Source organism: Stegostoma tigrinum, chromosome 7, assembly GCF_030684315.1.
Source record: "Stegostoma tigrinum isolate sSteTig4 chromosome 7, sSteTig4.hap1, whole genome shotgun sequence".
In the NCBI taxonomy this organism is placed as follows: domain Eukaryota; kingdom Metazoa; phylum Chordata; class Chondrichthyes; order Orectolobiformes; family Stegostomatidae; genus Stegostoma; species Stegostoma tigrinum.
Genome location: NC_081360.1, coordinates 50,546,273 through 50,574,019, shown reverse-complemented (window position 1 = coordinate 50,574,019; position 27,747 = coordinate 50,546,273). Strand labels below are relative to the sequence as shown.

The 27,747-nt window shown below is 42.6% G+C and overlaps 2 protein-coding genes across 11 annotated transcripts in view; one reads left to right on the top strand and one right to left on the bottom strand.

Annotated features, from left to right (window-relative positions):
- Positions 1 to 27,747, top strand: part of mettl5 (methyltransferase 5, N6-adenosine) — a 55,622-nt gene that overhangs the window by 21,198 nt on the left and 6,677 nt on the right. For 5 of the 8 annotated variants that reach the window (XM_059647261.1, XM_059647260.1, XM_059647259.1 and 2 more), the window contains exon 8: positions 7,604 to 7,654. In XM_059647261.1, the coding sequence (XP_059503244.1) occupies positions 7,604 to 7,654 (51 nt within the window). Of the gene's footprint in view, positions 1 to 1,433; positions 1,545 to 7,603; positions 7,655 to 9,558; positions 10,728 to 27,747 lie in introns of those variants that run through there. The other 3 variants (XM_059647264.1, XM_059647263.1, XM_059647262.1) reach the window with 2 other exon arrangements.
- On the bottom strand, positions 1,175 to 18,360 carry ssb (small RNA binding exonuclease protection factor La). Of its 3 annotated transcripts, none has more exons than XM_048534057.2 (12): positions 18,235 to 18,360; positions 12,753 to 12,827; positions 10,587 to 10,690; positions 10,343 to 10,514; positions 9,512 to 9,619; positions 9,311 to 9,411; positions 7,561 to 7,626; positions 7,170 to 7,209; positions 4,414 to 4,554; positions 4,151 to 4,337; positions 3,951 to 4,064; positions 1,175 to 1,691 (listed from the first exon to the last, which is right to left on the bottom strand). In XM_048534057.2, exons 2-12 carry the CDS (start codon positions 12,816 to 12,818, stop codon positions 1,594 to 1,596), a joined length of 1,197 nt encoding a protein of 398 aa, XP_048390014.1. In that variant the 5' UTR covers positions 12,819 to 12,827; positions 18,235 to 18,360; the 3' UTR covers positions 1,175 to 1,593. The 3 variants fall into 3 exon arrangements, with proteins under 3 accessions (XP_048390014.1, XP_048390015.1, XP_048390016.1); XM_048534058.2 differs by having other exon boundaries at positions 18,292 to 18,344; XM_048534059.2 differs by lacking the exon at positions 18,235 to 18,360 and adding an exon at positions 11,427 to 11,571 and having other exon boundaries at positions 12,753 to 12,815.

Genomic DNA, 27,747 nt, shown 5'->3' with positions numbered 1-27,747 from the left:
AAAGCAATAAAGTAAACAGCTTGTTAGGCCTTGATATTTTGAGCAAAAAAAGTTGGGACAATGGAAAGAGGCCGAATAGCATCAAGCTTCCATTGAACCAGGATTTTTAATCTTAGCTTTCAGCAGTTGCTGGGGTCTTGAAGCTGGATGTGGAATGTCTTATTTCTTGGTTAGATCTAAAAGTTGGATTTCTCTCCCTACTGCAAGAATTCAGTGTGAGACAATCTGTTTTGCCAAGGATATGTATATTGGAAGAGTTAACTAATTGTTCATAAGCACCTTCATAATTACAGTTGAGCCAACTTTTTCTGTTTTAACTAGTGTCAAAATAAAAAGTGCTTTGCTTCTGGAATGCAATGCCTTACTTACCTTTTAAAGTATGGAAAAGTTAGGGTCTAGGCTATCTTTATATATTCTGAAGGGGTTTGATCTGGTCCATAACATCTCACTTCTGGAATTCAAACTCTTGTACCCAGTCATTAACCTGGGATTCTGGACTACTCATCCAGTGACAATACCACAACCTCCCAACAAGTTAACACATTTGTCAGAATTTTAGTTTACTTCAAATATACATATGGTAGAATATGACCACTCCAGTCTAGATGTAACAACAACATAAGTAAATGGTTACAAATGAGCAAAATCAGGCAAAGTCAGAATAGACAGTAATATTAATGCAGAAATAAAAAGCTCAGCTGTGACACCAAGATTGCCTTAATCACTCTGACCACAACCTAAGCTAGCAGCTGGGAAAAGTTTGAGGGAAAGGGAACATTGGCATCATGTCTTCCCACTACTTGATAGGCAGAAATGTCCTCCAATTAATTGAAATGTTGGACAAGCAGTCTGAATTTAGCATCACATCTGACTCAAAACTTTTGCTAAGGCAAGTGGGTAATGTCTGTATGTTAAAAACTACATATGACAACTGCAGCACATACACGAGGAATAAGGAGCCGAAGACAGACAGTGATGTAGGCAGGGGAGGATGAGAAGACATTGAGTGATCCTTAGTCTTAAGGTAATGGTAGTTCTGTCAAAAGCTGCAGGCCAGTAAAGAACTAGAAATGAAAGTTTGCTTTGGTCATAGTGGTTTTGGCTTAAGAAATATGAATTTACTGTTTGGCTAATCAACATGCAGACTAATTTATACAAGGTCAAGATCAAAGTCTTTATATAATTCAGTGTTTTATTCAATAATTTGCAGACTATTTACATTAGTACAATATTAAGACTAAAACTGTCAAACTTCCAAGGTATTAGTATCAATTTTGTGTACATAATCCCTGCAAGGAAATAATTAAACAGCCAATAAAGTAATCCAATCTTTTAACAAAAGTAAATGTTTTTTTACAAAAACACCTACATAAATCTTAACTGCATGCTTAAGGCATCTTCAAATATACAGTTTAATTTTTTTTAAATTCTAGATTGACATTGAAGTGGACTTCATACGGTTTTCGTTTAAATAAATTCCATCCCTCTGGAAGATTTCATTGGAGGCAATGCAGAGACCAAAATTAAACAGTTAAAACACCTTGGATCAGGCCATGTGGTTAATTTCGTTTGGTGTACAGGTCAAATTGGATCCTACTGATCATCAACCTGATCTGTTTTCAGTTCTTTTGCTGCAGGCTCATCTACAGTTTCAGTTTCTTCAAGGATTCTCTTCTTTGGACTGGTGACAGCTACAACAGATCAAACAAGGCAGTTAAAAACATTTAAGAACAAAATTTAGATATTTCCAGCATCTATATAGACAGTGTATAACAGCTAATTTTGTTACAGAAAATTTTCAGGCTAAATAATTTTATAGAATCCCCTCAGAAAAACTGAGTAAAAATCGGTAGTTTGCCTCACATTGGCAATTACCAGCAACAAATGGTATAATCCACACACAGTCAACCTTGCAGAGTACTCCTCACAAGCGTCAGAGGAATTCTGCCAGAATTGAAAGCTCCCTCCTAGAGCTGGTCAAGTGATTAACCTGACATCTATAATCAACAATGTAGCGTTCATCTTCCAACACCAAAACAAAAATCACAGGGTATGTACTGTGCTTGAGATAAGTGGTACATAATCAAGGTTGGTCTTGAGTGCCCATAGATTCTGGACCCACAAAACATAGCATCAGATGAAACAAGGGGCAAAGTGATTATTACAAATCAACCTCACCCCTCAGTTTATGAATCAATGACACCACCGCTGTGCCAAATAGCCGCAGGATAAATCTAGCAGAAAATGAGACACCCACAAAGACAGGTAGTTCATCAGCAACAGAACTACATTTCACCATATGTAACTTAAAGGCTCAGCAAACGTCACTAGGGATCTTGTGGCACATTTATGTCCCTACCTCTGGGCCAGAAGGTCACTGCTGTGGAGGTGCTTCATAACACACTGAAGCAAAGGTTCTTGCAGCTTACTACTTCAAGGCAGGGTTTAACAAGAACTGCAGGCTTGCATTCAAGCAGGAGCAGCCATACCTAGATAAGTTATAAACTTAGGATTACATACATGATACACAGAAGCAACATGTGCTACCAAAAAAACAAAATCCACAGCCAATGAGATCAAAGGTTTGTAGATGTGTCAGATCAAGTCACAAATGGTGACAAGTTGGATTGACTGGCAGAAATGGTTCCACTTGGCTGATTCCATTTTCTGAAAATGGTGAGTCAATGATCCAAACATGCATGTTGGCCTCAGAGATAGCAAGAACTGCAGATGCTAGAGTCTGAGTCAAACAGTGGGGAGCTGGACGAGCAGTAGGTCAGGCATGATCAGTTCAGGCTGGTCAGGCATGGCCTCATGACGTTTCCAGCCTCAGTAGCCATCAAGCTAAACTTCCTTCAAGCTATTTCAGTAAAACTAAATGTAAGCATTTATCCAAGAATGATAAAAATTACTACATTGGTATGGTCAAGGAAAAGGACAATTCCAATCAAGCAATTCAGACTGAATCAATTTGCATTCCTTTCCTTTCTTTTAGCTTTACTTGTTACATTCTATCACCTTTCCCTCTCCCCTTCCACTCCACATCAGCCCTGAAGAGTCATCTAGATACAAAACTTTAGCTTGTTTTCGCTCTATGGATGCTGCCTGACCCAGTGATCTCCAACAATTTTTGCTTTCAGTATACATTCCAGCATCTGCAGTAATTTACTCTTAAGTTACCAACCCTGTACTCTACTCAAAAACAAGCAGTGTTGATGATACCAGCAAATGGCACTTAATGCTCATTTTGGATTTGACTTGAACCATCTTGTTCCATACCTCATTAGAGCCTTAGTCCAAACACTGATCAGAGAACAGAACTTGAGGACAGAAAATCAAGGAACTTCAAAATTTTTGGCTCCACACTGCCAGCATTTTGTGCTTTTATCAGACATGTCAACAATGTGGCTTTATGAGCCAGAGATAAACTCCTTGTCAGAGTAACTGACAAGTTCCAAAGCTCATTCGCTGTTTACAAGGCACAATTCATGAGTGCAAGTGAATACCCCATTTAACTAGATTTGAGATTCCAATCACCACACAGGACACTTGACAACAATTACAAAGAAGCCGACTTGATCAGCACCAGTCTGTACCATGCAACTAAGCAACTTACTTGAACCTGACTTCAACACCATGACTTGTTTTTAAAATGGCAATGACAGAAGCATACTCAGAATGCCACAACCTTAAAGCTCCCTTCCAAGCAACTCAACATCCTGTCTTTAAACAATAAAACACTTCATTCACTATCAAAAGTCCACATCGGATGAGCTGCAGCAGTTCCTGACAACTCCTTACCATCAAGAACAATTAGAACTCAACAATTAATACTGGCTGATATCTGCATCCCATGAATAAATTCAAAGACAAAACCAGGTAACCACATTCTGTTTGGGTCAAAAATCCATATACCAGCAGTTTACTCAAGACTGACAATTTGCACTTACTAATTTCTTTCGTTTGTTCCACTCCCTGATCTTCATCTTCACTCTCAAATGTTGTTTTCTTGCCTTGGAACTGCACCCTCTGTTGTCCCGAATTTCCCTTACCACCTCTTCGAGCTGTAGGCAAACAAGTCTTAGTATTGTTTAAAAACGTTCAGAAAATGCCAGCTGTCAAACATGCACCATCACCATTAAAGTTTTACCTTTGGTCCTTTGCTTGTTCAGTGACTCCTGTTGATCTTCTAATATCTTCTTCAAAATTGTTTTCTCCTCTTCACCATCTACCGTTTCCCAAGTTACATCTTTATCTCTTAACAGCAGTTTTCCTCCATGGGCTTCTTTCGCCTTTTCAAATGCTTCCTTTGCATTGGTTTTAAAAAGGATATTCCCCTATAAAGCAAACAATTAATCCTTACAGCAGGTAAGTTAAAAAGGAATCAACTGAACAATTTGAAGTCATTTTTACCTCTTTAGCACCCCTTATAAAATCTATCCACTGTATTTCACCATGATTGGAGAAAATTTCATGAATATCTTCTCTGCACGTCTGATCAGCAAGGTCACCAGCAAACTTCAGCAAGCACCCAGATTTTTCCTTGAAGGATTTCTTTGGAAGAAAAGAACATTTAATATTTCCATGCCTTCCATCTCACTTCAAAAATGCTATTCAAGAGCTATAACCTGTACATCAGAACCGAAGATATAATTTAGTAACTTCGAATGCAGAGAAACATCTTGCAAGTCTCAGTCAATTATATGATGGAAAACTGTACCAAGTCAGCAGCAAGACTTATACCCTTGTCAAAATTTGCTCTGACTTGTTTGCTATGTGCAGCTGCTTGATGCATTGTGAGGTTCAATTAAGAACATAAGGAAATAAATCTGCTTCTACATTTGTTCCTAGTGCTGTATATGTCTGATGGGCTGTACACTTGTTCTGACTAAATTTTACATCAACAATTCTTCAAAAGAAAAGTTCAGCTATCTTCAAAGATTACAAAGTGAGATGATAATAGGAACAGTCATTCCTAGGTCACATAATCAGCACCTCAAATCCATATTCCTTGATTAAGAAACTCAATAGTATCCATTTCAATCTTAAAATTTATTTGTTCTACAAGCCAAAATCAGAAGTTCAGACTTCCTATGTCAAGAATATTTCCCAATTTCATTTCTACAAAACATAGCTCTAGTAAAAGTAACACTTGGATTGTTTATTAATGGTTGTCCCAAGTAAAAGACAGAATATGCTCAACTAAGTTAAAACTTAAGTGAATTATGAGCCAAAACATGGACTGCAGTGAATGGCATATTAGGACTTTATAAAATAGTTATTTGGAGCGTATCTGGTGCATGACTAGGGTTATTCTTTTCCAAGATTCAAAATACTTTAACAACTGATGGCAAAGTTAACTTTTTAAAACATACAAATAACTAAGGGAAACAGCTTTGACTTTATTAGAAGTAACCATCAGGACAGTTAGACAACTGAAAAAATTTCTAACAATTTGTAGCAATTATTGGGTATGGTGTGGTTATTACAGAGACAAAGCTCCAAGGGGATCACAGCCGGGAACTAAATATCTAAAGATATGCATCCAATCAAAAAAATAGGCAGAGGAGGCAGGGTTGCCTTGTTAGCAAGAAATGAAATTAAGTCAATAGGCAGAAGCAGTGTAGAGTCAGAAAGCACAGAATTTCTGTTAGAGTTGTGGAACCACAATGGTTAAAAAAATCCTGATGGGAGATGTGTACAGTCCTCTTAGTAGTAGTCAGGATGTGGGGAGGAAATAAATCAGAAAAAGGCAGATAAGAAAGGCATCATTACAATAGTATGAGAGCTATCAATATGCAGGTGAATGGCAGTGGGGGGGGGGGGGGGGGTGGGGGGAGACAAGAAGGAGATCAGGTTGGCAGCAGATCCCAAGAAAAATAATGCTGGATATGTTCTTTCCTCCCTCCAAGGAGCTTATTACATAAAGCCCACTAGGGAACAGGCATTTCTGGATTTGGTGCTGTGTAACAAAGGCAGATTTCATTAGAAAGCTTAAAAGGTGGAAGAACCCCGAAGGAACAATGACCATAAGAGGAGAGAATTCACCCTGCGGCTTGAGAGTGTCTTAAATTAGCTGTAAAGGTGTTAAAATTATAAAGGTAACTAAAGACACGAGAGAGCAACTGGCCAGAGTTGGTGGAAAGAGGAGCCTAGCAAAGACAACTATGAAGCAGAAATGGCAGGAGTTTGTGGCATAGAAACTGATCAGAGAAGACGAAGCAACCGTGGCTGCCAAGGGAGTCAAGGAAAGCAGAAAAAGGGAGAGGGGATGGTGGACGGTTGTTTTTGGGACTGGAAATTCGTGACCAGGGTTGTTCCACAAGATTGGTACCGAATCTATTTATACAAATGCTCTGGCAAACTTAGGAGGCATGGTTAGTAAATCTGCAGATGACACCAAAATTGGTGGTATTGTGGACAACGAAGGCAGCTACAATTATAAAAAGGTTTTGATCAGTTGGGTCAATAGGCTGAGGGAAGACAGATGGAGTTTAATTTGAATAAATGCAAAGTATTACATTTTGATAAAACAAGCAAGGGCTGGACTTCTATAACTAATGGTAGGGCCCGGAGAGATGTTGCAGAACAGGGAGAGCTAGGTTCGCTTACATAATTCTTTGACGTTTGTGTCGCATTTGATAGGATGGTTAAGAAGGCATTTAGCATACTTGCCTTCATTGCTCAGACCTGTTGAGTCTAGGAGTTGGGACATACTGTTGAGGTTGAACATGACGCTGGTAACGCCTCTTCTGGAATATTGTGTGCAGAATACCAAGAGGCTTGGATAAAGAGAGTGAGTGAAAGCAGAGAAGATGTTTTACTAGAAGAGAAACAAGAACCCAAGGTCACAGCCCCAGAATGAAGGCACAACCCTTTCAAAACAAGATAAGGAGGAATTTTCTGCAGTCAGAGGGTGGTGAATCTGGGGAACTCACTGCCAGAAAGCTGTGAAGGCCAAGTTCTTGTGTGTATAATACAGATAGATAGGTTCTCAACTGGGAAGGGAATGAGGGTTGTGGGGAGAAGGCAGGAGAATGTGGCTGAAGTTTCCCAACCCCAATCAAAATGACCTAATTTTACTCCTGTGTGTTATAGTCTTATGTTCCAAACATCCTCAATGTACAGCTGCATCCAGTTTGTGTCAACTGAAAGACCAGACAACTTACCATGTCCGACACAGCATGATCACCTGTGTGGTCTTTCTCACTAAGAAAAAAGGTAAAGCAGAATGGTCACTAAATTTCAATGGAGATGGCTTATAAAATATGGCTAATTCACATTTCCTTCAGCACAGCTAGCAATAAACCCACTGAGTAGAATCAATCCCAAGCTAGAGATATAGCTAACACCACAATGGAAAATAACTTCTCAAAATTTGATCTCAGCCTCTGAACCCCTACTACCATCCCAATTTCATAGCCACAGTTGATTCTTTCCTTCATCTATATCTCATTCCCTTGCCCAATCCCAAAAATATTGATCATTACATGACATACTCAAGTGCAGAATGCAAACAGGACAGTATTAATTGACATGTCAAATTCATAAATCACTCACTTTTTCTTGTTTTTTAATGTTTTACGTTGCTTCCTTTCTTCAGCTTTCTTTACAAAATAAGACTCTCTTCAAGAAGAAACCAAACAAGCAAATTGTAAGTATCGATCCATTCAGATCACACTTCCAAGTTAGTTATTTGAAGACAAATACACACATTATTCTCATTACAGAAAATTGGTCACTTATGCCACTTACTTGAAGCAGCACCAAAAATTCAATAAATTCTGTAAATTTGCCATAAACTAAGCAATTGTTAACTTCAAACCTCACAAATTCATTGAGGGCAGATTGCACAATGCTTGAATACACTTTGTTGCCCAGAGAAAATCTTCATGTTCAGTTATGAAGCAGCCAGTGTAATAAGTTAAAAATCTGAATTACATGCTGTTGAATGTTCTCAAATTTGATAGAAAAATCCAAATCTATGGTTCAATTCATAAATTCGCATTTAGGACAGCCATTACAAAACAAACCAAACTGCCTGATTCTGATTAAAGTATTCTGCAGAAAAGAACTTGAATAATATTATAGCTTTAAAAAAAACTGTTCTAAAGTAGTATTGGGATTTGTATATTAGTATCATAATTTATAGTTTTATGACAATATTAGCTCAGAATACTATCAACTGAACATTTAAATACAAACTTTTCAGAAAGAACACTTTAGAAGCAAAGGAGACTGACTACAACAAGAAAGCATTACGTTACAAAGTACACATGACCCGCTTTGTGGGCTTAATAGTTACTAGACTTGATCACAGACAAGTCAATGAGATCCCTTGCCTTTGCCCACCCTCTATTTTCTCCGAAACCGTCCCCAATGATGACAGCTAAAAACCCACCAAAGACCTCAACACCACAGGGTAAAGTGTTACTACAGGGAGAAGTCATCATTGGTACAGCCTAATTTCTTTAAAAAAAATTCTAGAATTCTGGAATGTATGACCACTGTCTCCAGACAAAGAATTCAGCCAACCATATCCGATGGTCTGTAGCGGAGGTCACAGCACTAATATCAGGACAACAATAATTTTTCCCTGAACTCAACTGCTACTCAGCTGAAGTACTTCCAAGATTAACAGTGCAGCACTTGGAAGGTGTATTATTTATAACAACAGGCAGCTCTAAATGTTTGCATAGTTTAAACCTTTTATTAGTAACCTTTGAATAAATTTTGTTTCCAAAAATTCAACTCGTTTCTTGCTCAAAGAATCCAGCTAATTAGATTGTTAGAGCTATACACAAATTAATATAATTAGCAATTGAGAACAGATCAGTTTACCTTTCTAAAGGTGAATTACAACAAAAAGTTACCTCCAAATCAAGTAGATTTCTAAGTGATAGTAGGCCCTGTAGATGCTGGAGAATCTGGGATAACAAGGTGTAGATCTGGATGAACACAGCAGGCCAAGCAGCATCAGAGGAGCAGGAAGGCTGACATTTCAGGCCTACACCCTTCTTCAGAAAAAAGGAATCTTCATTTTCTGGAGGAGGGTCTAGGCCCGAAAAGTCAACTTTCCTGCTCCTCTGATGCTGCTTGGCCTGCTGTGTTCATCCAGATCTACACCTTGTTATCCCAGATTTCTGAGTGCTTTGTCACTTCAGAGGAGCCAACAGTGAAGACCGTTTTCAGTTTTCTGGCTTACTTTGCTTTCCATTCAGGCACTCTGGTAAGTTAACTTTCCATCAGTAAGCAGCAAGAGTAAATATATAGATAAACTAGAACATGCTACATCAAAGTGTATACTTACTTGGAAAGCACAATCATATCATTGTCCTTATACTTCAGCCCTGGAGTTTCAACAAATTTTGTGGCTGAATCTACACCATCAAAGACAACAAACACTGATCCCTGTTAACAGAAAAAGCACAGCAATTCAGTGTTTAAATGCAAACTTGGGAAATTGGAGTGGGGGGGGGGGGAGAAAGAGGGGGTGGTGGTAAATACTGACCTTAAACTGCCTCTGCAACGTTCTCCTCATCTGTATATTCTCCACAGGCCCAGTTTCATCAAACCAACCTTTAATCTCATCAAGGGTAGCACTTGTGGGAAAGCCTTTCTGTTCATTTGGAAGACATGGCATGAAAAAAGGTGAAAGGAGTAGAAAATATTAAAATCTTAAATGAAAAGAATGCAAAATAAGTTTTTCCAATGTTCAAGAATTCAACAAAGTTTTTCCGAGCTGAGAAAACACAGAACTGAAATGTAATGATATGCAATCTGTTACTGAAAATGTCAACACGAAGGATTTCAAATAAGTTAAACAAAAAGTTTAACCTGCATTTAATTCACAACATACAATAGTTTTTAATTAAATACTGAAATTTATAAGATACCAACTTTCACAATGAAGTATAACCTTAAGTTCTGGTATCTCAGAGTTTGATTACTAAGCGGTCAAATTAGTAACTTATTCCAAGGGAGAAACAGTCTCACTCTATTCCTGTGGAATGTATTTTACAAAATGTAGAAAACTGCAAAAGCTCAGCAAATCCAACATTATAAATACAAAGGATGAAGCAACCCCATACTTCAATTTTAATTGGCTGTTTAGTTAAGAAATTTCATGTGTGACCATAAGAAACTACTAAAATAAAATAATTTGTAAATTTCATTTGATTCACTGCAATACAACTTTTTAACATATTTCAATACAGGACATTTTCTCACCAAAAATGCTCCATCAAGCAGCAATCTCAATTAAAAAAAATATCAAAACCAAGAGCATTTTCAAAGCATGTGAACAGATAAAATTTGTTGTTTCCAAACAACAAATACTTACAACATACACAGATCTAGCTTTCACAGAGTTTTTATATTCTTCAAACTCAGGCAGAGGCTTGCTTGGAGAACGACGAATTTTGGTTTTGTCTTCGCTTATTTCTAGAAGTCCACTTTTTGATTTCTTTAGTCCTTCCACTATCACAGTAAAATCTGTCGTCAAACGGCTTAACCTGCAAAGCATTCAATGTTTAGACGCTACTTACATCACCATTTGTCTTAAGAAAGAACTGCAGTGTTCTTACCTGTTAAATTTGATCATGGTTTCCAGGGGTACCCAACCATCATCCAATTTGATCTGTTCTTTGAGAAATTTATCTCGTAGCAAATTGTGATCACTGAAGTAATACTACACAAAGACAATAAAGTAACTTTCAGTGGAGAAACTGTCAAGAAGGAATTATAATTTATTCTGCTGTTTAGGCAGGTCGAAAAACAGTTTGCACTACAAAAGATGATTGTAACATTAACTATAGGATCTCTAAGAGGAACCCTGTGATCATCATGATCGGCAAATAATGATGACCCAGGAAGAAAGGCATTTACGGAGAAAAAACCAATTAAGGATAGAATTGAAAAGGTACAGCAGCAGCATAAATGTGAAGTTGACTGCATGTCGAGAAATAGTGGCAAAGGTCTCAGACTGGAGGAAGGAATAGCACCAAGTTATTACCAGAGGAATAAGTGATGTTCTTCATCTACATTAATGAGCTACAGTTTGATTTACATGGCACAGCTTCAAGGACTTGCAAGCATGTGGAGAATACTGGAGGTTTTAAGAGGGCATGAGCCAGTTGATAGAAATGGATGGAAACACAGCACTAATATCCACAGCACTGTACAGGAGTACAATGAAATGTTTCTACAGTGGCTGCCTTTTAATGGCACCATGATAGATACAAATACCTAGGTACAAATCTTACAGTAGAAAGTGTTATACAAGAGAGGATTAAAAGCTAAGGATTTACATTAAAGCATTAAACAGCAGGTCAGCACACAGTGCCAGGCCCAAGTCCAACAACTACCCCACATCACAACAGCCTCCAGCCCACTCCTCAGCAGCAACAAGGTAAGTTGCGCTTTACCGGGATTCACTGCCCACATGGTGCTCCAGCTTGTCCCTCGTGCTACTCCAGGATACGCAGCTCACGCAGTGTTCCAGCTCGTTTCCCCGGACTTGCACTCCAGGCAAATTAAATATAATGCAATAATGCATGAAAGTGTTACGTTCTGGGCACAAGAACAAGAAAAGGCAATACACAAAAGATAGTTCTAACAAGGAGTAGTAACAGATGTGGGGTTAGATACTTTTAAAATCAACTTGTTCAGACATGTCTCAGATTTTCTAGCCCAGAAGAGGGATACCACAAGAGCCCTACAAGAAATTCTATCAATGCCAGTCCTTTGGTACTAGCAATAAGGCACACAGGATCCTGTCTTCACAGAGAGAAACAAACCAAGCAAAGAATTAACTTCTTTAAATCACAATTCAGTCTCATTGAATGGGAGATGCAAAAACATTAGATAGGGTACAGAGAAAAAGCTTAGAAGAATGGTTTTAGGAGTGAAGAATGGTAAAAAATGGCATCATCCTCCAGAAGAGGAGATTGGAAGACTTTATTGATGAGGGTTTGGGACAGAATGCATAGAGAAACACCTTTCAAATTGGCAGAGGATTCAAGTCCAGAGAACAGATTTAAGAGGTGATCGGGAAAATAATTTTTTTTAAAAACTTGGAATGCAGACTGCATGAGGCACATTAATTAAACCTTTCAAAAGGGAAACTTATCTGAAAAGAAAAATGTTTTACGGTGGGAGTGGTACAGATGTGTACTCTTAGTCAGCAAGCAAAAACAGCTTTTTATGCTGCTCTATTTGAGACTTATTCTTTTACACCAAACTGTGAATTCTAGGATAAGCTCAAAATGGTTTACACTTCAAATATTCCTACAAACTACAAGTGTTTTTTTAAGATCATTCATGGATACAATACTTTCTACACAAGCAGTTTTAGAAATAAATGAGATAAATAAACCCAGCCTTGTTGCAGAAGTAGTAAAATAAAGCAAAAAAAAAACCTGAAGAAAGCACAACTTCACATTTTTGCAAAGTAATGCTGGATCTACAGCTCAAAGATCACTTAGCAGCTCTTTTTAAAAAGGAGAGAAGGGATTGAAAATAGAGGAGGAAAATGAGAAGGGAAGCATTATTCATTCAACCTACTTTATTAATTGATTTGGTGTATTCATTCATCTAAGCAACAAAATAAACTGTAAGCACTGAAATATTTTAACCTCCAAGACCTGCCAATAATTTAGAAAGGCAGGCAGCCATTTTCGTCAATAAGTGCAATTTTCTCACTTTCTTTATCACATCAAAATAACATCCTGCTGTTCATATGGATTACATACTTCAATCTGTTCACATATCTTCTTCTCTAAAGGAGTTATTTCTTGAGCTACTCCATTCTCTGCCATTTTAGCAACCTACACAATGAAAAGAGATGCATAATATTAACCACTATTTATTTCATAAATGAAACCAATCCATGAATAAGCTGATTATCCCTTAAAGTCCCAAAATTGTGGTCAACGCTTTTCAGAAATGATAGGAACTGCAGATGTGCTGTAGCTGTATGATGTGGGAGCTGGCTGATCCCATTGTGAACGGCAGCGACCACATCTGCAGCAAGTGTTGATTGCTGAAGAACTCCGGATCAGAGTAAATGATCTGGAATCTGAGCTTCAAACTCTGCGGCACATCCAGGAGGGGGAAGAGTTACCTGGACACTTTGTTTCAGGAGGCACTCACATCCAGTAGATTAAATAACTGAAATTCAGACAGTGTTCAGGGACAAGGTGTGACCGTAAGTGAGGCAGATAGGGGGATTCCGAGTTCAGGAGTGCAGGAGCCTCAGCCCTTGACCAACAGGTATGAGATTCTTGTTCCCTGTACGGTTGAGGAAAAGGACTGTGGACAGGCTGCGTCAGCTGACCACAGCACTGTGGTGCAGAAGGCCATTCAAGAGTGGGGAGCAAAAAGACAGGTAGTTGTTATAGGGGATTCTATTATTAGGGGGACAGATAGTATCCTATGCAAGCCGGATCAGGAGTCCAGCACGGTGTGTTGCCTGCCCGGTGCCAGGGTGCGGACATCTCCGACCGGGTTGAAAGGATATTGGAGCGGGAGGGGGAGGATCCAGTTGTTATGGTTCATGTTGGGACTAACAACATAGGCAAAGTTAGGGTAGAGGACCTGTTCAAGGATTATGAAGCACTAGGAAAGAAATTGAAGTACAGGTCCTCAAGGGTCATAATCTCCAATTACTGCCTGAGCCACGTGCTAACTGGCATAGGGCAAAGAAAGGTAGGGAAGTAAACACGTGGCTAAGGGATTGGTGTGCGAAAGAGGGATTCCATTTCATGGGGCATTGGCATCAGTTGGGACGGTCTCCACCTGAACCGATCTGGTACCAGTGTTCTAGCGAAAAGGATAAATAGGGTGGTCAGTAGGTCTTTAAACTTCTGAGTCGGGGGGGAAAGGGAAAGTGAAAGAGACAGGGAGTATGGAGTTACATGGAAAGGTAAGCAACAGGATAGCATGTCTACAGGTGGATTTAAGCTCGAGGTGGACTAGGAATACAGCAAAAAGGAAGGATAGCTTAAGACATCTTGGGATTTCCAACCTCTCTAATAATAAGAAAGTTAGCATTAAGGCACTTTATCCAAATGCTCGTAGTATTCACAACAAAGTAGATGAATTAACAGCACAAATCGTCTTGAATGATTATGATGTGGTAGCCATCACAGAGACATGGTTGCAGGGAGTTCAGGACTGGCAGTTAAACATCCAAGGATTCACATATTGAAAAGACAGGGAGGTGAGCAGAGGGGGCGGGGTTGCCTTGTTAGTTAAGAATGAAATTAAATCTACAGCACTGAATGACATAGGGTCAGAGGATGTGGAGTCTGTGTGGGTGGAGTTGAGGAACCACAAAGGCAAAAAAACTATGATGGGAGTTACGTACAGACCTCCTAACAGTGATCAGGACCAGGGGCGCAAGACGCACCAAGAAATAGATACAGCATCTCGGAAAGGCAAGGTCACGGTGATCTTGGGGGACTTCAATATGCAGGTGGATTGGGTGAATAATGTTGCCAATGGATCCAAAGAAAGGGAATTCATGGAATGTTTGCAGGATGGCTTTTTGGAACAGCTTGTGATGGAGCCCACAAGGGAGCAGGCTATTCTGGACTTAGCACTATGTAATGAGCCAGACTTTATAAAAGACCTTGAAGGGAACACTTAGGAAGCAGCGATCATAATATGGTAGAGTTCAGTCTGCAGTTTGAAAGAGAAGGCAAAATCAGATGTAATGATGTTACAGTTAAATAAAGGTAATTACAGGGGCATGAGAGAGGAATTGATGAAAATCGACTGGAAGCAGAGCCTAGCGGGGAAGACAGTAGAGCAACAATGGCAGGAGTTTCTGGGTGTAATTGAGGACACAGTACAGAGGTTCATCCCAAAGAAAACAAAGATTATCCTGGGTGGGATTAGACAGCTATGGCTGACAAAGTCAGGAAATATATCAAAAAAAAGAGACAGCCTATAAAGTGGCCAAGAGCACTGGGAAATCAGAAGATTGGGAAGGCTACAAAAACAGACGATAACAAAGAGAGCAATAAGGAAGGAGAGGATCAAATATGAAAGTAGGCTAGCTAGTAATATTAGAAGTGATAGTAAAAGCTTCTTTCAATACATAAGAAACAAACGAGAGGCAAAAGTAGATATTGGGCCGCTCCAAAGTGATGCTGGAAGGCTAGTGACGGGAGATAAGGAAATAGCTGAAGAACTTAATAAGCACTTTGTGTCAATCTTCACAGTGGAAGACATGAGTAGTATGCCAACAATTAGGGAGAGTCAGGGGGCAGAGTTGAGTAAGTTAGGCGTTACAAAAGAGAAAGTGCTAGAAAAGCTAAAAGGTCTAAAAATTGATAAATCTCCTGGCCCTGATGGGCTACATCCTAGAGTTCTGAGGGAGGTGGTTGAGGAAATAGCAGAGGCTTTGGTCGTGATCTTTCAAAAGTCACTGGAGTCTGGGAAAGTCCCAGATGATTGGAAAATTGCTGTTGTAACTCCCTTGTTTAAGAAAGGATCAAGGCAAAAGATGGAAAATTATAGGCCGATTAGCCTAACCTCGGTAGTTGGTAAAATTCTAGAATCCATTGTCAAGGATGAGATTTCTAAATTCCTGGAAGTGCGGGTCAGATAAGAACAAGTCAGCATGCAGTTAGTAAGGGGAGGTCGTGCCTGACAAACCTATTAGAATTCTTTGAAGAGGTAACAAGTATGTTAGACCAGGGAAACCCAGTAGATGTTATCTATCTAGACTTCCAAAAGACCTTTGATACGATGCCTCACGGGAGGCTGCTGAGCAAGGTGAGAGCCCATGGTGTTCGAGGTGAGCTACTGGCTTGGATTGAGGATTGGCTGTCTGACAGAAGGCAGAGAGTTGGGATAAAAGGCTCTTTTTCGGAATGGCAACCGGTGACAAGTAGTGTCCTGCAGGGTTCAGTGTTGGGTCTGCAGCTGTTCACCTTGTATATTAATGATCTGGATGAAAGGAGCAGGGGCATTCTGGCGAAGTTTGCCGATGATACAAAGATAGGTGGACAGGTAGGTAATACTGAGGAGGTGGGGAAGCTGCAGAAAGATTTAGACAGTTTAAGAGAATGGTCCAGGAAATGGCTGATGAAATTCAACGTGAGTAAATGTGAGGTTTTGCACTTTGGAAAAAAGAATACAGGCATGGACTATTTTCTAAATGGTGAGAAAATTCATAAAGCAGAAGTACAAAGGGATCTGGGAGTATTGGTCCAGGATTCTTGAAAGGTTAACTTGCAGGTAGTCCGTGATTAAGAAAGCAAATGTAATGTTGTCGTTTATCTCAAGAGGGTTGGAATATAAAAGCAGCGATGTGCTTCTGAAGCTTTATAAAGCTTAGTTAGGCCCCATTTAGAATACTGGGTCCAATTTTGGGCCCCACACCTCAGGAAGGACATACTAGCCCTGGAGAGTGTGCAGCGGAGATTCACACAGATGATCCCTGGAATGGTAGGTTTAACATATGATGAATGGCTAAGGATCCTGGGATTGTACTCATTACAGTTTAGAAGGTTATGGGGAGATCTAATAGAAACTTACAAGATAATGTATGGCTTAGAAGGGGTGGACGCTAGGAAGTTGTTTCTGTTAGGCAGGGAGACTAGGACCCGTGGGCACAGCCTTAAAATTAGAGGGGGTAAATTTAAAACTGAAATGAGCCAGAGAGTGGTGGGCCTGTGGAATTCATTGCCACAGAGTGCAGTGGAGGCCAGGACATTAGATGCCTTCAAGGCAGAGATCAACAAATTCTTGATCTCACAAGGAATCAAAGGCTACGGGGAGTGTGCAGGGAAGTGGAGTTGAAATGCCCATCAGCCATGATTTAAATGGCAGAGTGGACTTGATGGGCCGAATGGCCTTACTTCCACTTCTATGTCTTATGGTCTTAAGCTGGAGAATCCAAGATAACAAGGTGTAGAGCTGGATGAACACAGCAGGCCACGCAGCATCAGGGGAGCAGAAATGCTGACGTTTCGGGCAGAGACCTAAAAATCAGCAAAAGTGGATTTAGCCAGATTAACAATTCTTAGCTGCACAATTGCCTTACTCATGCTTATAGCAATGCAATGGTAGAGTCCTACCTCTGAGCTCAAGTCATGCTTCAGCTCATGATGGCCACAGAGATACCTAAAATGTTTTTATGCTGTCCTTGTTGGGCAAAGCAGGTCCAAGTTTACATACAAGTTACAGTATGTTTGAAACAATGGAATATGATTGTCATCAAGTATCTATGTCCCATTCAATTAGTTTAATTTGGATTTCACTGTTTTTGTATAACTTACATCATAACCTTAAACATCCCAGGTCCACAGCTTGACACTAAAGAAATCATACCCACGTATTTACCATCTGACAAGACCGTTTACGCAGTAAAAACGCTTCAGCACTAACTGGAATTCAAACTAAATATATAAACCAATTTAATAAATTGGTAGAGATTTGAGGTCAATAGAGATTAATTTGGCTATAAAATGTTGCCAACGAGACCACAGTAGATTGTAGCCAAATGAAGCTACACAAAGAATGGTAAATAGAACTTTCAAGATGCTGAAGGCTCAGTCTATCCTCTTGGAATGTAACTTCAAACTTGAAAATGTTTTAATCTGCAAGTTAAAGAAAACCTTGAATTGACTCAAACCCCAAGGAGCGCCGAAGCGACTTCTGTCATTGTACACTTATCAGATAAATACGTACCATTTGTAATTTTTTGTAGATCTCACTTAAAGAATTATCACGACCGAATTTCTAATAATCATGCGTGTTTTAGGATTTAAGATAATGAAAAACAATGGGCTAAAAGTCCCTACCCATCCGCAGAATTTAAATGCACACAATGCACGTGCGTTCGCGCTTCCATTTTAAGATGACAACGTAGCAATTATGCCAATAAAACTGTGGCGTATTATCCACTTGGAATTTACTGCACGTGTGAAAATGAAGCGAACTACGGATCTATTACAAACATTTTACGCCTAAACGAGAGCCTGCTATTCCCTCGAATCAGCGAGAAAACTACGAGGTTCCCAGGTCGTTGAGGCCCTGTTGTTGCTTAGCATGACCGAGCTACGCACGCCATTCAGTCCAAAGTGAAGCGATTGAATGAAAACCTGCGCAACGAGGGGGCAGCGGACAAACTCTGAAGGCAAACCCCGCTTCTTGATCGGGGAGGCCCACTGTACGAGAAACCTGCTCTCAACCGAATACCACGTCTCTGCTCATCCTTACCGTACACGCAAGAACCACAAGGGCCGCGGCCTACAACAAATTTTAAACCTAGCTCACATCGACAACAGCGCCTCCGGCTGCGCCAACTCCGCCCGTCGCCGCCGCTATTTAAAGGTTCTCGTGCACCCCAACAGGCTCTGCGATTGCAGTAACGTACTGACGACATGACGCGGCCCCGGCGTAGGTGCAGTTATCGCGGTCTTGTAGCTGAAACGTTGTACACGGATCAGCAGAACTTGGTCAGTGCCTGATTATCCGTAAAATTCGGGTCCTGACCCGAAACGTCCTGCTCCTCTAATGCTGCCTGGCCTGCCGTGTTCCCCTCCAGCTCCACACTGTGTTATCTCAGTCTCTAGCATCGGTAGTTCTAAAACTCACTCGGCTGTTTGGTTGGTATCTCTAGGCAAAGCTGCTCGGTGAGACCAAACGTCGTTTATTAAGTCTTTTGGGGGGAGGGGGGTAGAAAAGGATTGCAGTCGATTTTGTGCTGAGATGTACCCTGGTAGACAATGGACTTGCAAGAAACACTAGAAAGAAAGGATGGTATCTACCAGCCGGGCTGTTGAGTCATTAGAGCCCCGTTTCACACTGCTAGCTTTGTATGCGTAGTACCATGCCCGCTTTACCTATTCTCAGTGATAATGGGAACTGCAGATGCTGTAGAATCCCAGATAACAAAGTGAGGAGCTGGATGAACACAGCAGGCCAAGCAGCATCTCAGGAGCACAAAAGCTGACCTTTCGGGCCTAGACACTCCTCCATCACCTATTCTCAGCTTTCTTGTCTCGAGAGTGCCCTTCACCTGGACGTTGGTACGCAGTATCGAGTCTGCTCCGGCATTTAATAGGACTATGGCTGAAAGACTACTTCACTGCCTTTTACCCACCCCTCCTTCATAACTGTTTGACGAGTAGTCAGATTATTATCAATCTCTGCCTTTTAAGCATGCTCAAAAGATCGAACTTGCACAGCTCTCTGTGGTGGAGACAAAACCCACAGCATGGAAAAGATCTTTGACCTAAATTTATAGCTCCCTTTGTTTTAAACAGTGATCCCTGATTCTCTGCTTTCCAACCATGGGTAACGTCAATCATGTCTACTCCTTTTAATTATTCTAAGTTTTTGAGATTACCTCTCATTCTTTACAAACTCTGAAGAATACAGTTCGCCCAATCTCTTTTGTCAGTCCTTCCAACTGAGATACAACTGAAGCAAGACTTCAGTGTTTCTGTTCTCAAATCCCATTGCATTAACCTTCCTAATAACTGCACTTGCTTGTTACCTTAAATGACCTAGTGACAAGGACACTAAAGCAATCCTTAGGAAATCCTTAAGAAATACTCTGCATGGCTATTTTTCAAAGTGGATAACTTGATATTTTTCCCTGTTCCACATCTGCTGTATTCATGCCCTTTTACTAAGTCTGTCTAAATCCTCCTGAAGCTGCTTTAAATTTTCCTTAAAACACACATTTCCACTTAGCTTTGTATCATACACAAATTTGGAATTATATTTATTCTCCAATTCTAAATCAGTCATATTATTAATGTTGAGTAGCATGGGCTGAAGCACTGATCCTCGTGATATCCCACTCATCACAGCCTCCCAACATGAGAATAGCCTGTGTATTTCTACCCTAGTTTTAATCTGTTGGTGAATGGGATGATTCTACAGCTTTGAGAGGTATATTTTGTACTTTTTTTTAATGAGGATAGGTTGAGACAGAGGTGATGAGCAGTCTACTTCAGAGCCAAAACTTAAACAGCTTGTCAAGCCTTGGTTTTTATTTTAGTTGGAACAATAGAAGTAGCCTGAGTGGGTGGGATCCAGCTCCCACAAAACCATTTGTTTGTTTTAGCCCTCCATCGCAGTTGCTGGGGTCTTGAAATTGGATGGATAATTTCTTTTTACAGTTGTAATCTGGGTTGTCTTCCTGCTGGATGTGAGAAAATGTATTTTACTGAATTTGCCTTTGCCAAAGGTTTGTTTATGGGATGTCACTAGATTGGAACAGTTCATTAGTAGTAATTAATATTATTTTAAGTTTCTGGATGTGAGTTTGCTCGCTGAGCTGGAAGGTTAGTTTTCAGACTTTGTCACTTTTTTTAATTTGAAAAAATATACTTTATTCATAGAATGTAGAAAAAATAAAACATTTATACACCTACCCAGTCATGCAAGCTGCTCCCGGTTACCCAGGGGCTATGTACACCAACTAAAGGCAAAAACAAAGCAAAGAAAATACCCAGGCAGTTGTTTCCCCGCATAGTTCCTGTTGGCCCCCTGACCAGTTGGGGAAGGCGCCAGCTGGGCCCAGTTACCAGATAGGGCCCTTTTTTCTATTCTGGATGAGGGGTTTCATACAGTGGTCTTTCCCCACCGTGCCTTGGCGGCGGCTGCCCCAAGCTTTAGCACGTCCCTCAGCATATAGTCCTGCACCTTGGAGTGCGCCAGTCTGCAACACTCGGTTGGGGTCAGTTCTTTCAGCTGGCAGACCAGCAAGTTGCGGGCAGACCAAAGAGCGTCTTTCACTGCATTGATGGTCCTCCAGGCGCAGTTGATGTAGGTCTCGGTGTGCGTCCCGGGAAACAGCCCGAAGAGCACGGGGTCCCGTGTCACGGAGCTGCTCGGGACGAACCTCGGCAAATACCACTGCGTCTCCCTCCAGACCTCCTGCGCATAGGCACACTCCAGAAGGAGGTGATCGACAGTCTCACCCCCTCCCCTCTCCTCCACCTCCCCCCGCCACCCCCCCCCCCCCCCCGCCCGCCGGCATCCGCCTCAAGGGCAGCATGCGGTGGTGCAGAGATTCTGGGCATGCATAAAGGATCTCACTGGCAGAGCCCCTCTCTCCATCAGCCAAGCAATGTCCTTGTGCTTGTTTGTAAGTTCTGGCGATGAGGCATTCTGCCAAACGACTTTGGCAGTCTGCGTGGGGATCCATACAACGGGATCCACCCTCTCCTTTTCCCGAATGGTCTCGAGGATACTACGTGCTGACCACTGCCTGAAGGCCTTGTGGTCAAAGGTGTTTCCTTTCAAAAATTTCTCCACGAAGGACAGGTGGTATGGGACAGTCCAACTACTCGGAGCGTTCCGCAGCAATGAGGCCAGGCCCATCCTTCGCAACACCAGGGACAGGTAGAACCTCAGTAAGTAGTGACACTTGGTGTTTGCGTACTGAGGATCTACACACAGCTTGATGCAGCCACACACAAAGGTAGCCATCAGGGAGAGGGTGGCGTTCGGTACGTCCTTTTCCCCCGTTTTCCACGTCTTTGTACATCGTGTCCCTGCGGACCTGGTCCATCCTCGACCCTCAAATGAAGTGGAAGATGGCCCGGGTGACCGCAGCGGCGCAGGTCCAGGGAATAGGCCAGGCCTGCGCCACATACAACAGTACCGAAAGCCCCTCGCACTTGACAACCAGGCTTACACACGCTGGAGAGGGACCGGAGCGTCCACCTGCTCCGCTTCTGCTTCAGTTTAGTGATACGCTCCTCCCAAGTCTTAGTGAATGCCCCAGCTCCACCGAACCAAACACCCAGCACCTTCAGGTAGTCTGTCCTGACGGTGAAGAGGATGAAGGAGCAGTCGCCCCAGTTCCCGAAGAACATGGCCTCGCTCTTACCCCTATTGACTTTGGCACTCGAGGCCAGTTCAAACTGGCCGCAGATGTCCAACAGCCCACTCACTGACCGACGATCGGTGCAGAAGACGGCGACATCATCCATGTACAGGGAGGTCTTGAACTGAAGGCCTCCACTGCCTGGGATAGTCACGCCCTTCAGGCTCACATCCTTCCTGATGGATGTGGCGAAGGGCTCCATACAGCACACGACCAAGGCAGAAGAGAGCGGGCAGCCCTGCCTGACTGCAGATCTGACGGGAAAACTGTCCGATTCCCACCCGTTGATTTGAGACTGCGCTAACGGTGTTGAAGACGTCGAGCAGCTTGGCATCCTTCACCATGCCCATCAGAATTCTGGACGTGACGTCCAGTTGACTTCCCCCACCCCCACCCGCTGTCCCCACGCCGGATCTTCCGTCTGCATCAATGATGCAGTTGAAGTCTCCGCCTAGGATAACTTGCCTGGACGAAGCCAGGAGGGGTGGAAGCTGCTGCAGGACGGCCAACCGCTCACTCCGTACCGCTGGGGCGTACACGTTGATCAGCCTCAGGGGAGTGTTCCTGCAGGTGACATCAGCCACTAGGAGGCGCCCCCCCACCACCTCTTGAACTTGAGAGATGGTGAAGTTGCGCCCCCGCAGCAGAATAGCCAGGCCCGAGGAGCGACAGTCGTTACCCCCCGACCAGATCGAAGGCCCACAGGTCCAGGCGCCCGACCATTTCCCGTACCTGTTGAGGTGCGGTATCTCGCACTCCTGCAGAAACAGGAGGTCCGCCTTGATGGTGGTCAGGCAGGCCAGGTGGACACACAACTTGCGGTGGACTTGACGCTGCGCACATTAACACTTGCAACTCGTACCCCCATTGTGGGCAGTGACCGCAGTACCCTCCCCGAGTCCGAGGTCCAGCCCCTCCATCTGTCCCTTTATGCCCATTGCCAGAGCAAACTGCTGGACTCGGGCTCAGGAAGCCATCCGTGCTGCCTTCCGGGTGGCATCCCCCAGTCGGGGGTACGGAGGCAGGAGAGTCCGGCTCTGGGTCAGGCTGGGGACACACTGTTTCCTGCTTCCCACCTGAAGGTTCCGGGGGGCCCTCCAGGGCCCCAGCAGCGCGTGGCTGGGTGTCGGAGGGAGCCTCAGGACCCCTCCCGTCACCTGGACTCCGGGGTGCTGCTTTCCTTCTCCCTTGAGATCTTTAGCTTCTGCTTTGGGCGGGCCTCCTCCGAATCCCCCTCGCCAGAGGAGCTCTTATAGGCCCCCTGTCGATGCCTCTTCCCGCCTGATGGTTGCGGTGCTGGGGCCCGCCGGCGCACCTTCCTCCTCGCCTTCCAGACCGTCGTCCACTCCCCTGGGTCACCTGTCGCCTCCTCCATCGACTCCAGGGGGGCGGGGAGAGTGGAGCCTGCAGAGGCGATTTGCTGGCCTTGGGTCCGTCCTGTGGGGCTAGATCCTCCTGCATGACCTGGCCCTCTTGCACATTAGGGGGGTCCTTGCAGGGGCCTGGTGCCTTCCGCTCCTCCGGGGGGGGGGGGGGGGCACTTGACCCACATTGCCCCTGCTGGCGACCTGGGTGTAGGTGGTCCCCCGCCACGGGCATGCCCTATAGAGGTGGCCTGCTTACCCGCAAAGGTTGCAGCTTTTCTCTTGTGGGCAATCCTTTGCAAGGTGTCTCTCCTCCCTGCAGATGGTGGCTTTGCAGTTGGCCACCACATGACCTGACCTACCACAGGCATGGCAGACTTTAGGTTGCCCTGCGCAGGTCAGGTAGCCCTTGCTCCCGCCGATCGCGAAGCTGGACGGTGGGTGTACGATGTTCCCATCCGCGCCCGTTCTCAACGTCACCTTGACCTGCCTCTTACTGGTCCAGATCCCAAAGGGGTCCATGATGTTAGGTCCCCTTCCACCTTCACGTACCTTCCAAGGAAGGTCAGGACATCAACTGCTGGCACATGCGGGCTGTACATGTGTACAGTCACCATACGGCTCCTCTGTGCTGGCATCACGAACAGCGGGACAGCAGTCAGTACAGAGAGGGGGCCCTCACCTCCTTTCTCCTTGAAAACCTCCAGGAAGCGCTCGCAAAGATTGGCACTCCTGAAGGTTACATCGTATAAACCTCCTCCAGGGAAATCCTGCAGGCAGTAAATGTCCGCAGCAGCGAACCCACAACAGTCCAACAGGACCCTCTTCACGAAGAAGGTGCGGTCCACAGGTGCACCTTCATCCACCTTCTTCACGGAAACGCGGATGATGTTCCAGACCCCCTGACCTGGGGCACAAGCACTCGCCGCAGCCATCGTTGCAGGTTGGCTGCTCCCCTGAACCAGCATTAAGCCGAAGCCAGCAGTAAGATCCACCAGTTGCAAGGGTGCACAGCCAGCCCGACGTCTTCCTTCCACCTCCAACACAGCCGTGCTCTCCTCTTTTCGGTCCACAAAAGAGTGGGTCTTTATTTTGTTCTGGATGTAAGCTGGTTCACTGACCTGGAATGTTCGTTCCCAGACATTTTGTCACTATTCTAGGTAACATCAACAGTGAGCGTCCAGTGAAGCACTGGTGTTAGTCCTGCTTTCTATTTATAGGTTTAGGTTTCCTTGGGTTGGTGATGTCATTTCCTGCATTGGTGATGTCATTTCCTGTTCTTTTTCTCGGAGTATGGTAGATGGGCTCCAAATCAATGTGTTTGTTAATGGAGTTCCAGTTGGAATGCCATCCTTCTGGGAATTCTCATGCGTGTCTCTGTTTGGCTTGTCTTAGGATGGATGTGTTGTCCCAATCAAAGTGGTGTCCTTCTCATCTCTATGTAAGGATACTAGTGATAGCGGATCATGTCTTTTGGTGGCTAGTTGATGTTCGTGTATCCTGGTGGCTAGCTTTCTGCCTGTTTGTCCAATGTAGTGTTTGTCACAGTTCTTGCAAGGTGTTTTGTAGATGACGTTCGTTTTGCTTGTTGTCTGTATAGGGTCTTTTAAGTTCATTAGCTGCTGCTTTAGTGTGTTGGTGGGTGTGTGGGCTACCATAATGCCAAGAGGTCCGAGTAGTCTGGCAGTCATTTCGGAAATGTCTTTGTAGGGGAGAGTGGTTATGGTTTCTGGGCCCGTTTTGTCTGTTTGGGTTTGTTGCTGAGAAATCGGCGGACTGTGTTCATTGGGTACCCGTTCTTTTTGAATACGCTGAATATTGCTCAGCAAGCAAACTCACATCCAGAAACTCAATCTGAGCTACAAATCTTCTCAAAACTCCCATTATTTAAAGTAATTTGATAGAGTTACAGTAAGGCTAATACATTTCTTTTATATTTATTTTGTGTGTATTTTACATCTTCTAGTGTAAAATATTGTGTTTTGCTCGAAGCCAAGTAGTTTGACCAATTGAATTGCATCTCAAATGCAATGCCTGGCACTTGGCTTTAAAATAAGGAAAGTTTAAAGTCTCGGCTGTCTTCTTAATATATTTTGACGGGTTTGGTTTGATCCATCACATCAATCCTTAATTCATGCCAATACATTACATCTATGCAATGTGTTTTAATTTTTCTACTCAGCCTCCTGTAGGAAACATTATCAAAAATCTTCTGAAAATGTATCTATAGTATGGCCGGTAACTGTCCTTTTATCTATATTGTTCTTAACATCTTCAAAAAACTCCAAGTTTGTTAAACACAATTTCCCATTGACAAATCTATGCTGACTCTACCAAATTAGGTCATTATCAACCAGATGTCTATTTATCCAATCCAATTCATCAAATAGTTTCTAGCATTTTCCCAAGTACCTAACCAACTGTATTGCTATGCAGACCTCTTATGTGCTCTTCACAACCTACTCCCTACTCACCTTTATGTCATCAACAAATACCTGCCTGGAAATATTTTCCTATCAGTGATAGTGGGAACTGCAGATGCTGGAGAATCCAAGATAATAATGTGAGGCTGGATGAACACAGCAGGCCAAGCAGCATCTCAGGAGCACAAAAGCTGATGTTTCGGGCCTAGACCCTTCATCAGAGAGGGGGATGGGGTGAGGGTTCTGGAATAAATCAGGAGAGAGGAGGAGGCGGACCGAAGATGGATTACAAGAGAGTTGCAGTGGGAGAGAGATTCCCTGAGGTTGGTCAGGAGGGAGGAGGTATGCACCCATTCTAATTTTGGTGCCAGTATTAATTTAAATTACATTTGTACCATGTTTAAAGGGGGAAGGAGACAAGGCAAGTAACAAACTATTTAATGTCTATAATTGGGAAAATGTTAAGGTTTATTGTAAAGTATCTAATGGCAGAGCATTTAGAAATACATAATAGGATCAAGCAGGGTCACCATGGTTTCACAAAGTGGAAATCACGTCTAACAAATTCAGTCAAATTGTTTCAGGAGGTGACGAGCATGATACATAAAGTGTTGATGAAATATATTTGGATTTTCGGAGGGGACTTAGTGCGGTACCGCATGCTAGGCTACTTAATAAGAGCCCATAGTTTTGGAGGTAGAAAATATTAGTATGACTGGAGAATGAGCTAACTAATTGAAGAGAGAGTTGAGAAAGATGGTGTATTTTTAAGATTGCAACTTGTAACTGGGAACATTGCTGTAGCCATAATTACTTACAGTATACATACTTTATGTCTTACTTGGTTGAGAAAAGTGAAGGCTTTATCACCAACATGGATGACGCAAAAATAGATTGGAAGGCAAGTGGTGAGGATGACTCAGTTTGCAAAGAGATATATACAGGTTAAATGACAGGCACAACTTGTCGGATGAAATATATGTAAGAAAATGTGATGTAATGCTCTTTGCCAGAAGAACAATGAAGCCCAGTATTGTTTTAAATGGAGAAAAACTGCAAACAGCGACAGCACAGAGGGATTTGGGAGCCCTTGTGCATAAATTACATAAAGCTAGCATACACTTTCAATAAGAAATAGGAAGAGCAAATGGAATGATGTTCTTTATTTAAAAGGGAAGGCAGGACAAAAATAGGGAGTTCTTGTTAAAACTATACGAGCACCAGTCAGAGCACAGCTGGAATATTGTGAACAGTTTTGGAGGGATACAAAGAAGTTTTGCTAGGTTGATCCTGAGTATGTAGGGATTTTCTTATCATTAGAGACTGAGTAGTTTGGGCTTGTATTCATTAGAATTTAGAAAATTGAGTGGTGATCTTTTTTGAAGCATATAAGATTCTTAGGGGTCTTGACCGTGTATATGCTGAGAGTTTGTTCACCATGTGGGACAGACTAGGATCAAAGAGCATAATCTCAGAATCTCAGGTCGCCCATTTAAGATGAGGGATGAGGAGGAATATCTCCTGTCAGAGGGTAGTGAATCTGTGACATTCTTTAGGGCAGAGATCCATAGAAGCTGAGCTGTTAAATATTTTCAAGGTTGCGATAGACTTTTAAAATCCGAAACGGAATCAAGGGTTATGGGGAAAAAAGGCAGGAACGTAGGGGTGAAAATTCAGGTCAACAAAGATCTCATTGAAGGCAGAGGAGACTAGTTTGACGGAAATGCCTGGTTCTTCTCCATGTTATGTTCTTCATAACATCCTTTGTAAAGGTTCCCAGAAATTGACAAAATACTTCAGTTGAGGCTGAACCATTGTTTACACCAGTTTGTCATAAACTTCTTTGCTCTTCAATTCTGTCCCTTGTGTATAATGCCCAAGAATTCTGCATGTTTTATTAGCTGCCTGCTCAACCTACCCAGCCATTTTCAATGATTTGTGCACATGTAGTCACAGGTCCCTTTGCTTCTAACCCCATTTAGATTTGTATCCTTTAATTTATATTGCCTTACCTTATTCCTCCTACTAAAATTATCACTCTAAACTTCTCTGAAATGTCATCTGCCATCCATCCCTACTTTGTCGATGTTTCTCATTA